This window comes from Ochotona curzoniae, unplaced genomic scaffold (assembly GCF_017591425.1).
Source record: "Ochotona curzoniae isolate NIBS_2020 unplaced genomic scaffold, NIBS_Ocur_1.0 contig_1, whole genome shotgun sequence".
Taxonomy (NCBI): domain Eukaryota; kingdom Metazoa; phylum Chordata; class Mammalia; order Lagomorpha; family Ochotonidae; genus Ochotona; species Ochotona curzoniae.
The window spans coordinates 40,726,764-40,739,205 of record NW_024464918.1 but is presented as its reverse complement, the minus strand read 5'-3'; the positions used below and the strand labels follow the sequence as shown (position 1 = coordinate 40,739,205).

Sequence of the window (12,442 nt, the reverse complement as noted above, 5' to 3'; positions counted from 1 at the left end):
ATGGCAGTGGCATGGCAGGTGGGCATCCCTATCTCCTGGGACAAGTGGGAGGGTTATGTGAACCAAAATGTAGAAAACACTAAGCTCTTAGCACAGAGCATCAGGACCTCAAGCATCTGCTGTTCTTAACATCAACCACTGGTCCCAGGTTCTAGCTGAGAATCAGCCAATGCATGTTAACGTTGATGGTGATCTGACTGCTGAGGAAGGACTTCTGCCCTTGATGGTGTGTGCCAGGGTCTGACACAAACTAGAAGCAGTCCATGATGAGAAGCAATGGAGTCACAAAACCTGAGTGGGTTCCAGCACCTGTCCGTTGAGCTTCAGTCCATGCATCTGTTGAACGAAGGTCATTAACTCTTACCTGAGTCTTCCCTGGGCTAATTAGCTTTCTCCTCAAGCTGTCAGCTTACCACTCGTTGCATACCCCAGGTACCATCAGACCCTTCTTTTGCCAGGATCCCTTTCCACATCTGAATCTTTCCCCCAGACATCAGGGCAGTGACTGTACTGTCATGTAAGTCTGTGTCTCACAAAAACGCAAACAGGAAGTCAGAACTTTAATCCACAAGGTGATAGTACTGGGGGGGGGGAGGCAATGAGAGGTGACCAGACCATGCGAACCCCACTCCTCTCCTGCATGAGACCAGTGTTGATTATCAAAGAGCTCCGGGCTTCAAGGGGGACCCTCCATTCTCTTTCATTCTCTCACTGCCCTTGCACCATGGGAAATTAAGAAGATCCTGGCCAGATGCAAGTACCTTGAACTTGCACTTGGCAGCCTCCAGAACAGTGAAAAATAAAGCCATTTTCTTCATAAATTGCCCAGTTTGTGCCCATCTCTGATGGCCACAGAAGGCAGATGAAGACACTGTGCCACAGCCCAGGCTGGTCCTGGGCAGGCTACCCATCAGTGGACATCAAGCCATGTAACAGGTGTCTCTTGGTTCCTGTTCTAGGTCTTCAGCATCCTTACAGGTCCCAGTTGCCACGCAGCAGCCTGATGCCAGCCCAACAGGATGCTCCACTCCCAGGGTCCTCCTCACCTCTGTGGCTCCTTGACCCCTAGCCCTTCCCCATCGGGCTCAGCCAGCTGACAAGAAGAAAGGTCACAGAGGAAGGCCAAGACTCTCAGACACATTTATCTTTATTTGTTTCCTGTCAGAAAATTTCAAGAATTACACCAAAAAATACTTGAGCCTCTGCTACCTACTGACAAAAATACACCACGAAATTATGAAGCGCTCAGCAGTTTGGCGAGGGACAGTTGTTATTCTGCTTTGGATGACAAATGAATTTACAGGTGACGCAAGGTGATGGGGAGGCGAGGGGTGGTCGAGTGGAGTGGGAAAGGGAGCAAAACCAGATGAGAGCATTTGGTAGAATAATTTGAGCTAGACTAGTCTTATTACCCAGCTGCTGTATATGATGATTTTGGCAACATAGCAAGCCACAAAGCTATACCCTTTAAATGGCCTGTCAGACACTTGTGGGGAAAATGTAGCACCTCTCAAAACCCAATAACCAGTTCTCACAGCCACTTGGGGCTGGACTGCGCCTGAAGCCAACATCCCCATAGAATGGGCCTCCTTGAAAAGCTTGTGAGAGTACAGCATGGGAGAGCATCTAGGGCAACGAAAAGGAAAAGGCCTGTTGTGTGCCAGAGGCTGCCTTCTGGAATCCCACTGGGGACTTGGACAAATATCCCCTTCAGCACAAGAGCATGGACACACACAGGGACCTTCCCCAAGTTTCTTTCTAAATGGTTTGGCATTGCTGCAGCGTCAGTCATTGAGTCTCTTCCTGCCCATCTCCTGAGGGTCTCAGTTAAAATCCCACTATTCTTATTCCTATTGTGATTAGCACTTTGGGGGTCAACAAATACAAATTCAGAACTCGGTGCCTTTGCTTCTACCAAGCCTATCCGGGGTCTTCCTTCTTCCCCCAGCCTCCTTGTCCTCTTCCTTTTTCTACCACTGTTGTCTTGTAAACATGGACAGTGTCCTGGCAGAGAGCTAGAATAAACAAGGGGGGAAAAAAAAGAATTGAATCTGCCCATGTCCCAAGGTCATTATCAGCCTCTGCAAAACACAGTACCACAGAGCTCAGCCACGTGGGTCTGCCCAAGCCACAGCAAGGATTCTGTGCAGTTTGTGCCAGTTCTGCAAAATGCATCTGTGGTCAGTATGCTTTAGTCTGGCTTGAGCTCATCCTGGGCTTAGAAATGCCAAAATCAGTTCTCTTCGCAACTCAGCCTTCTCCTCGGTCCCCTGCAGGCCAACAGCAAATGACGGGATTCCATCCTGTGTCACTCACTTGGGCCCTTCCCTCGGAAGCCCACTTGAAGCTGCCACTTTTCCCATCTAAGAAGCCGCACTCTTTATGGTTCCATGCTTTGGTACCTCCTACTTCTTCCTGTCTTTCTGTTTGTTTTTTTTTTTAAGAAAAACAAAACAAACAAACAAAACAAGTTTTCCTAACAAAGAATAAGCAGTGGCTTTGAAAATATCTTACATGGGAACACTCAACACGAAACATGCCTTTGTACATGAGCCTGACTCGGGACAAATCAACGATACCAAGGGACAAAAAAGAAATATCGATTCAGACGACTCCAGCGCACGAGATTTTAGGAGAGCTCCTCCCTCCCGCCCACCCCCAGCCCACCCCCGCCCTCATCTCCCAGGAGTACAGTATTGTCTTATAACTGGAGCTTGGCTTGATCAACGGGGGCCCCCCCATCTCCATCTCCGCCCCCACTCCCCTCCTCCCTATTCTGGCTGGGCTAGGCTTCTAATGGCCCTGGGTCTTGGGTGGCTTGGGCTCATGGATGACAGCAGCTGCCGACAGCCAGGGCCCGATGGCCCGGGCAGTGCTCTGCTTGGCCACACTGTAGTGGCTGATGACTGTGTAGAAGCGGCTTCTGGAGTTAGGGTCCTGGGATGAGTAGTAAGCATCCAGGGAGGCTGGAATACAGCGCTTGTGCTAGGAAGAAAGAGACAAGAGTTAGTCATCCTTCTACTGGCTGCTTCGTCCCCCACCTGCCACTCATCCACCCCCTCTGGGGGCCACAGCCCCAATAGGCCCTCATTCAAAAAGCAGGAGGCAACAACCCAACCTGGGCCCCTGCCACAAAGAAGGCCTTCCTTAGCCCCAACACCATCACCATCACCACCATCATCACCAAAGCTATCACTTAGAAGGATCCTGACACCAATAACGATTCAAAGATAACTTCCTCCACCTTCTGACTGGGTGACTCTGGTAGACACCAGATCCTCCCACCCACGACCCAGTGGCTCTTCTGGGATGCTGCCCACAGGTAATGGCTATGTATTTCCTTCATTGTATCCTTTCTGTTCTCATGTCAAAAGTCTCATCTTCTAACATCCAAGTTATATATCTGCATCCTATAGATACAAATGATCTATTACATAGATGTAGAACTGTCATAAGATAATGCCAAGGTGACTGCAAAAAGCTTGACTACTGAATGAACTCAGCTTTCTCTGCAGCTCTGCGATATCTCCATAGTACAAACAGCTCAACTTTGGAGGTTTTTGATTTTTGCCACTGAGGAAAAGTATGCCTATGTAACCATTCTGCTTTTTAATTTCAGTTCTTGGACAATGCATTACAGTCTGTTTTTTACTAGGAAATCAGCTTTGTGTGAAATGACTTTGCCCAGCTGTAAGCCAATATAAATGGGTGAAGCTAAGCTCTGACACCCAGAATTTCTATGTGACAAAATAAACAAGCATCTTCCATCTCCCTTTCCGTCACACAGAGGTGACCCTTCTTTTCCTCTGTCTGAGTGTATCATCTTAGAAGATGCTCAATACCCATGCTTTTATTATTTCTTTTCACACCACAGAGAGCTCCCTTGTAGAGGAACATCTCATATGCAATTCATTCGACTAGATCCCACCGTGTGGCAATCTTTGTGAATCTTGATTCTGATTAAGATTGGAATCATAGGAAGCTAACAGCAGAAATGAAAGACACATGTCTTCAGGCTGGGAAAATCACTGTGCAAACCTCCTCCTTCGGAACAGAGTAGCTGTGGTGTCTTGGAACACTCTTTTCACAAAGCAGCCTTAGTTTCTATGAGAGAGACATACCCTATTTTTAAGAATGATTGTACAGTGCCATGGAGTACATGTATAGTGACATGTTTAAGGAAGTGTTGGACCAGGAGCCGGACATTAAAATATATACTCAGTAAGTGATACCTACAGTTCTTAATATTAGCACCTGTTTCAGCTCTAAGGCAGATCCTTTCTTGATTGCTGGCAACATTCGCTGAGCGCATGTTATCTAGCAGACCCTTTGCTAATTTTGTTGACTTAAATCTGCTCCTTAAAGCCTCATAGGTTGGCAGTATCAGCACACATTTTACAGGCAAGAAAAATGAGACTCAGAGGCAGTTCAGTCTGCAAGGGGACGCTTGTCCTCAGAGCAGAGTCAGGGAGAAAGAAGCTTAGCTGCAAGAGTAGGGTAGAGAGCCTCATCAGCACCTGTTCCCTGTCTTCACATCTCTGTGGCCCATGTGAGGATGCATCCACCATGCCAGGGAGCTCCGTGCCTGCAGAGGTGGCCAAGGATGAAGCATCAAGTGAACTGGTATTCTCTCACTGTGGATGTGCTGGTGAAAGCCAGACCAACTACTGACCTTAGAGAGTGGTGTCTCCACTGCCTACTTGAGACAGAATCCTTTGTGCATACTTGAAAATACCTTTCCAGGTACGTATTCCATTTTAAGCAATATATAGGGAGATTGCCAGACCCAAAACTTCTGTGCCAACAAAGACCTTACTAAACCCTCTAATCGAAATTGATGCTAGCCCAGGGCCACTCGCCTGCCAGAAGCTTCTTACCTTATAGACAAATCCTTCTGGGCAGCTGTGGTCGTAGGTGAAGGCTTTGTAAACCACCAAGAATACGATGCAGGCAAGGAAAGCTAGGGCCAGGCTGACAAGGATGGTGACCTGGAGAGAGACACATTGAGAACCATTCAGTCTGTTTGCCCATCACCAGCCCAAATGCAGAACACTCAAAACCTGAAAGAAAGGTGGCCAGAAGCCTGGAAGACTGGCTCTGTCCCGCCTTTGCCACTAACTGGCAGCCTTGGGCAAACCACCTTGTACTCTGGGTCCTAGGCTCCCCCTTCTGCAGCACAATTTCTGAAGCTCCTTCTTGTCTCCACATGCGATTTCTCCTCTCATTTCACTTTCTCTGCTAGCCCTGTAGAGAGCAGGGAGAGAGTGAGCCTCAAGCCAACATGTCCCATGCTTCTTGGTCTTCACTGCCCCTGCTACCACACCCACTGTCCACCTCCAAGCTCAGACACTGACTGTTCATGCAGCATCCACCGGCTGTCAGATCCACACTTGGAAAACATCCCTCAACAGCAGCCCTGCTCCACCCCCACCTCAAATCTGTTCCCCCTGGATTCTTCCTTGCTGCAAAAAAATGTCAACTCCACCTTTACAGGCACGAAAGCCAGGAGTTTTGAAGTCATCCTTGACTCTCTGTCCCTCTCTTGTTCTTGGCATCCTACCTTCCAGCAGAAACTACCATTTCTTTCAGATGCACCCATAGTTTAGTGTTTCTCGTGACCTCAGCTGCTTCCAGCCAGGCACATGTCTTCATCCCCCATGACCCGCAGAGTGGACAGAACCTGCTCATTCGTCTCTTCTTTGCCATCTTGGATGATTTGACTCAGCAAGCAGAGAGATCTTTGTCAAATGTAAGCTGAGACACATTCCCTTTCTGCTCAGAAGGACTCAGCAAGTTCCAACACCGAATCTCCAATCCCTTATCTACAAGCAAGCATTTAAGAAGCAATGCAACACCAAACAAACTTGGGGTGCCAGTAGGATTTATCAGAAAAGAGTACGTGGCTAACCTCGCAGGAATCACCAGGTTTCCCAGGATCATCGAGGATGTCCAGGCCCCATCACACTGCCAGTGCACAAAGGGGTGGAGTCTATTCCATGATGTTGGGACAACCAGTGTCATCATTATCAGAATGCCATTTACCTGCTATTTTAAAAATATAGTAGACCTTTGAGTCTACTGGCCTCAAAATATGCTAGACTTCCTCTCATGGAGACAAAACCCAATCAGTCTGAAACACCTGCATCCCACTTCCTCCCTCTCCAGGGCATGTTTTATGAGCATGAAAGGAGACAGAGTTCACATAGCTCCAAGTAAATGGAGCTGTTTGGTGACACCTTTACACCCTGAATGGCAGAGACTGGGGAAAGAAAAGAGAAGGAGGCTGCAAGGGGAGTCTGTGTGAGGCCTGTCTATGAGAAACCCTTCCCCCCCAGGCATCTGTATAAAGTTTGAGGAGGAAATGTGTAAAACCTCATTTTTCTTTCTTTATTTTTGTTTATTATTTTATGATAACCGTTGCAGATATATTATGTTCCTGCATCACTCCAAGCCCTCATCTGAAGCCTGCAGCCTCATGCCCCAAATTGAGCTGAGCATGCTATAACGGGGGACAGTACACATATTGGACCAGAACCACCAGCAAGACATAAGGCCGAGATGGAAAAGGCAGTGCAGGTTGAACGTGCAGCAGGAAATAGGCCAAAGACACACAAACACCCTCTTGAAACCCTGGTGTTGAAAAGGGCAAGACCCCTGCCCGCCAAGGCTGAAGAGTTAGGAACACAGCTGGCCAATGTTTGAAGGAGTGTAGAGATAAAGAAGCTGAAAATGCCCTGATTTCCCGACAGTCTCCACGCTCATCAACTGAGGAATGGCAGCACAAATTATAACATCAGCCTTGGTATCCATGGGTTCAGCCAAATGCAGCCTGAAAATGTCTGGAAAAAGTTGTATTTGAACTGAACGTGTCTTCCCTTCCTTTTCTCACCTCCTAAACAATACACTATAACCACTATTTGTATTGCGTTAAGTACTGCAAATCACCTACAGATGGTTTCCGGCAGGGTGGGGCCGAGTGAGGGAAAGACGCCCGGCCGTGGAAATCATCTGCTCTGGCCCTGCCAAGGCAACTGCAGGCAGGATTCAGAATTCAATAAACCCAGAGCAGACTCATTTTTAAGTTGATCATTTTGGATGGCCTGCAAATGATGCTATAAATATCCCAATGGCTTTTGGCAAGGACCAGCCTTGTGGCACAACAGCTGGTCACCTCTGGCAATGCTGCTATCCCATATGGGCATGACAGAGTCCGAGCTATTCCATTTCCCAACCAGTTCCCTGCTAATAATACTCCTGGGGAAAGCAGCGGCCCATGTGATCAAACCCCTGCCACTCATGTGGGAGTTCCGGCAGAAGCTCCTAGCTCTTGGCTTCAGCTTAGTCCGTTTGTGTCCAATGATCATCCGGGGAGCGAACCCGCTGATAGATCTCCCCTGCCCACCGCCCCACCGACACACACACACACACCCCATGTAACAGATATTTAAATTAATAAATAAATATTCTTTTAAAATGATTTTTTGGCAGAAACAAAAAAGGCTCCCTCCCCCTGAGAACACAGGAGAATGTGTACAAGTTAAACGTAAAAGTCATTTTATGAGCCTCCATGGACTTGGCGTTTTTAGAAGTCTCAGAATCAATCCCGTCCCCATGAGGGAAGACTGTCCATTCTATGACTATCCTATGGAATAGTATTCAGCTATAAAAGGAAACGATGTGCAGGTTGCAGATGCAAATGCCACACATCACATGATTCTATTCCTACGAAATGTCCAGGATAGGCGGTGGGGGATGGATAATGATCACACAGGGTTTCTGTGTTTGTTTAAGATTCATTTCTTTTTACTTCAAAGGCAGAGCTATAGAGAAAGAATGAAAGAGAGAGAAAGAGGGGTCTCTCATATAAGTGCAAAGCTCCAAGGACCTGGGCCATCTTCTGCTACTTTCCCAGGAGCATTAGCAGTGAGCACGATCAGAAATGGAGCAGCCTGAACGGGAACTGGCATCTAAATGGGATGTAAACGCCACAGGCAGAGGCTTAACCTACCGCATCACAATGCCAGCCCCTGGTGTTTCCTCTCGAAATGATGCAATGATTTGAGAGTAGACAAGGGTGCTGGTTGGCCCACTGTAATGTGTTCAACGTCACTGAACTGTTCACTTTAGCATCATTGATTTTATGTTTCATGAATTTGACCTTAATTAAAAAAAAAAAAAATGGACCCCAGGCATAAACCTGACCCTGCAATTCTGTCTCGATGGGGCAGAGAGAAACAGATCATTTTCTTAAGAGGTGACTTCTCCTGTATGGGGGACTCAGATCCTGCCAGCACATCCTTGTCTAATAGGGATCACCACTGGGCCTAGTCAAGGCAACAAACTGCAGGATCAGGGCACAAACGCAGCCACAGGCGCGTCCACCACAGGTCTCGCATGTGCAAAGTACAGAGCACGAAGTTTCACTTGACCCTGCCTTTACCTCCAAACTGGGACAGGGTCCAGGGACCCCCAGACCCCAGGGGCCCAGGACATGGGTTTCATAAGCTCTCCGCACAGTTCTGATGTGAGGAGCAGGGTGCGCGATGCCAGCTGCTCACTGATGAGGTCATTTAAGCAATGCTTGCTTTCTTTTTTTTTTGAGGATTTATGCATTTATTTGCAAGTCAGAGTTGCAGAAAGGGTGGAGGAGATCAAGAAAGACAAATCTTCCACCTGCTTATTCACTCCCCAAAAAGCCAAAATAGCCAGGGTTGAACCATGTAAAAGCCAGGAACTTCATCTGGGTCTCCCAGATGGGTGTCAAGGAACTAAATGCTAGGACCATCTTCTATGGTTTTTCCTAAACCATTAGCAGGAAGCTGGATCTCAATTGGAGCAGCCAGGACTCTAACTGGTCCCCAGAAGGGTTACCGGCGTCACAAATGGCAGCTTAATCACCATGTCATGATGGAGTCAGCCAGGCAGTCAATCCTCATCTTCTGGCTGCACCCCAGACCGGTTACATTAGAATCCTTGCAAGGTGGACTCCAGCCTTGGGAATGTTTTGGAGGCCCAAGGGGGCCTGCAGCAAGCAGGCAGGGTGGAGGAGAGTTCTGTGTGCAGTAACCATGGGGCGGCCTCCATGATGCTAACAGTCTTAGGCCTAATGCCAATCAGAGCCTCAGCCCACCCAGTGGGATTCTACCCAAGCAAGGCTAACAGGTCAGGCTGTACCTTAGAGTGAACAGAAGAGTTGGCCTCCTTGGAAACTTCTGGAATTTTGCAATGTCTACAACTCAAGGCCAATCGTTTCTCAAGATCCTAAGGCAGCCAGGCAGTCCAGGGTGGTGAGCCAGACATGCCGCCCCCTCCCCTTTGTGTAGGGGATGGTGGGTGGACGGACATGGGTGCTATAAGCAAGATTGTCAGCAGCAGGGTCTGCTGGACCCAAGGGGCAGGGCAGCAAAGAGGTCTTAGGGTGTGACACAGAAGTAACTTTGTGAAGAAACTAGGATACTAGGACCATGGAGGGTTGGGGAGGAGGCAGGCGGAAGGCTCTGAGTAAAGGAAGCTGCACCTGCCAAGCACAGGAACTGCAGAACTCTGGCCACTCTGCACACTCCTTGCAAGGCCCGGCATAGCTGACTCAGAGGGTGCAAGCAAGAAGAGGCCTGTGAGGCTGGGCAGGTGCAGAGAGGCCTCACGGGGAGGACAGGGAATTCCTTGGGATTTTAAGAGGGAAAGCAGATTATTATTATTATTATTATTTTTTGGAAGGATCTGAGAGAACAGCAACTAGTTTGCAGAAAATAGCATCAGAAGATCAGTTTATTTGGCTGTGGAAAATTTTCAGAAGGCGTGCATCTAAGGGATGGCCAAATATTTCGTGGAAATGTGTGTTATGAGAAGAGCTTGGCGTGGATCTCTCCCGGGAGATCCCTGGTGAGGCTCCAGGGTTAGATTTGTGGCAGCTGGATTGCAGCAGGGTGTCCTACACAATCAGTGCCCCCTGCCCTCTCGTTCTCTCCTCATCTCCTTCTCCCTTCCCTTTGCCCCTCCCTCTCCTTCCCCTCCATCTTCCCCTCTCCCTTTCCCTTCCTTTCTCCTTCTCCCTCTCCCACCCCCTCCCTCTTTCAAGCAGATTTGTGGAATGCAGAAGTTGCGCACGCATGCTGGGCCCCTGCAACACAGCTCCCACCCTAGTCTCAGAGGCTGCAGAAAGAAAAATCCCACTTCCCCACAAAGCCCCTCTAAGCTTCAAAGCCTGAGGTCCGCATCAATATTTATTGATGAGTTTATATAACATCACTCCTTGGAGACCGAGCAAAGCCCTTGCTTTCACCTCTTGAATTGTACGAGCTAGGACTAGCAATAAACAGCCTGTTAGTCCTCCGTTGTTGAGTTTGAGTGTGTCGTTATAATCAGGACCCTTACGCTCACCATGCGAGGACCTCTCCCTCTCTGGCCCACTCTGCCTGCTCACTCACTCCTTGGCTCCATGCCAGGCACCATGATACGGTCCTCGCCTTGAGCAACTTACAGCAGGGATGGAGGCAGACACGGAAGAAGCAAACACACAAGTAGGCACATGAAGTCAGGAGCAGCCTCTGGAACACAGAGCAGGAAGAGACAGGGAAAGCAAGAAGGGTCCAGGCCACAGCATTCCATGTATTGCAGAGAGAGCTCAGGATTGCTGAGCTGGCAGGAGCCCTCAGAAGACCAAGTGGAGGGTGGGCAGGGAGGGGCAGAGGCCAGCCCTTGGGGAGCTTTGGAAACCAACACCATCCCTGTTCTACCCCTAAACAGGAGCTTCCACTGTCCATCCCTGGGATTTCGACCTCCACTGCCTGGCTCATATGTGCCCGCCGTCATGGCCAGCAGCCTTTGATCCACACTCCTGTGGGTGGCTCCTGTAGCCTTCCCGCCAGCCCTGAGCATGGGACTCTTCCTTGCTCTGGAGCTGGACCCCCTCTGCTTCTCCAGTGGGGATATGGGTCACTGTTAACCACTCAGCGTTGCCTTGTTCTCTATACTTATCATAGAGACCCAGGCAAAGTAGGGACCAGAGACATTCCTGAACTGCAATGTTGGGTTCAATCAAGATCTCTCTCTCTTTCTGTCTCTTTCAGTGTGTGTGTGTGTGTGTGTGTGTGTGTGTCTTTTCTTTTGTCTGTAACTTTCAAATAAAAATAAATCTTTAAAAAAACTATAAGAATTGGGCCTGGTGCAGTAGCCTAGTGGCTAGAGTTCTTACCTTGCACGCACCAGGATCCCATAAGGGTGCTGGTTGGTTCTGCCTCCCATCCAGCTCCTCATGCGGCCTGGGAGAGCAGTCGAGGATGGCCCAAAACCTTGGGACCCTACACCCATGTGGGAGACCCAGAAGAGGTTTTGGGCTCCTGGCTTCGGATCGGCTCAGCTCTGGCTATTGCAGCCACTTGAGTTGTAAATCATCAGGTGGAGAATCTTCCTCTCTGTCTCTCTTCCTCTCCGTATATCTAACTTTCCAATAAAAACTACAAACAAATCTTTGGGAACTGTGCTAGCAGCACAAGCACCTGAAGTAGGGGAAACACTACCCTTGTTTTTCTGATGGGGAAACTAAGTTGCCTGAAATCCCTCGGTTGGTAAACACTGAGTCAGGACCGTTCTGCAAGGTGCAGCACGGACACCTAGAATCCCCACGTTCCAGAGCTGCCTCTGCGTCATCCTTCAGTCACCATGGGAAGTGGCACGGCCCACTGCCGCCTCCCTGCCCCTACTCTGCACCACCAGAACCAGCACCCAGCCCACCTCCAACTTGGGCAGCTTCTGGCTCTGCCATGGCATCTTAGTCGTTCACCAGAAGCTTCCTGGCCAGGGCGTCCAGCTCCTTGACCCTGAAGTACAGTGGTCTCCCGTCCTCCTCGCTGGCTCCTCCCAACTCCCCTTAGCCAGTTTCCCGAGGAGTGAGTCACACCCAAGGGTGAAGAGCAGGCTAGGCCCTTCCTTCCTCAGCCCACATTCCCCATCATGCTCCTCTCTCTCTCTCTCTCACACACACACACACACACACACACTCAGAGTTCCAGGCAAGTACTCGCTCATCCTAGACTCAGCTCAAGGACCTGCTTCCCCCACACATCTCTGGAGCCCTCAGGCAATGTTGGACCGCTTCCCTGTGTGCCCGCAGCCTCCGTCGCCCTCTGACAGTGTTATGTGACACTGGCCGTGTGCCACGTGTGTGCTGGCTGCTGTGCATGGCACTCTGCTTGACTTCACAAGAGTGCTAGGACGCAGACACAACTCAGGGTGGCAAACCTCCCCCTACTTCCAAACCCCAAGTCAGGAGCAGTGTAGAAAACAGGTGCCCGCCCACCAGCCCTTTGCCTGGAAGTTGATGCAGGACCTCAGGCACCTCATTAATATTCAGGCACAGCCACACCCCAGCACCACCCCACCCAATAAACGGCCCCTTTTGATGAAGAATGCAAACCCTGGAAACCTCAAAGCCATGAACCCA

General features: G+C 49.4%; 1 protein-coding gene across 1 annotated transcript in view; it reads right to left on the bottom strand.

Moving 5' to 3' along the window:
* Positions 1-2,467: 2,467 nt before the first annotated feature.
* Positions 2,468-12,442, bottom strand: part of NSG2 (neuronal vesicle trafficking associated 2) — a 53,841-nt gene continuing 43,866 nt past the window's right edge. The window contains exons 4-5 of the mRNA XM_040972430.1: positions 4,878-4,988; positions 2,468-2,985 (exon numbers count right to left, since the gene is read on the bottom strand). Coding sequence (XP_040828364.1) covers positions 2,794-2,985; positions 4,878-4,988 — 303 coding nt within the window. The 3' untranslated portion in view covers positions 2,468-2,793. The remainder of the gene's footprint in view (positions 2,986-4,877; positions 4,989-12,442) is intronic.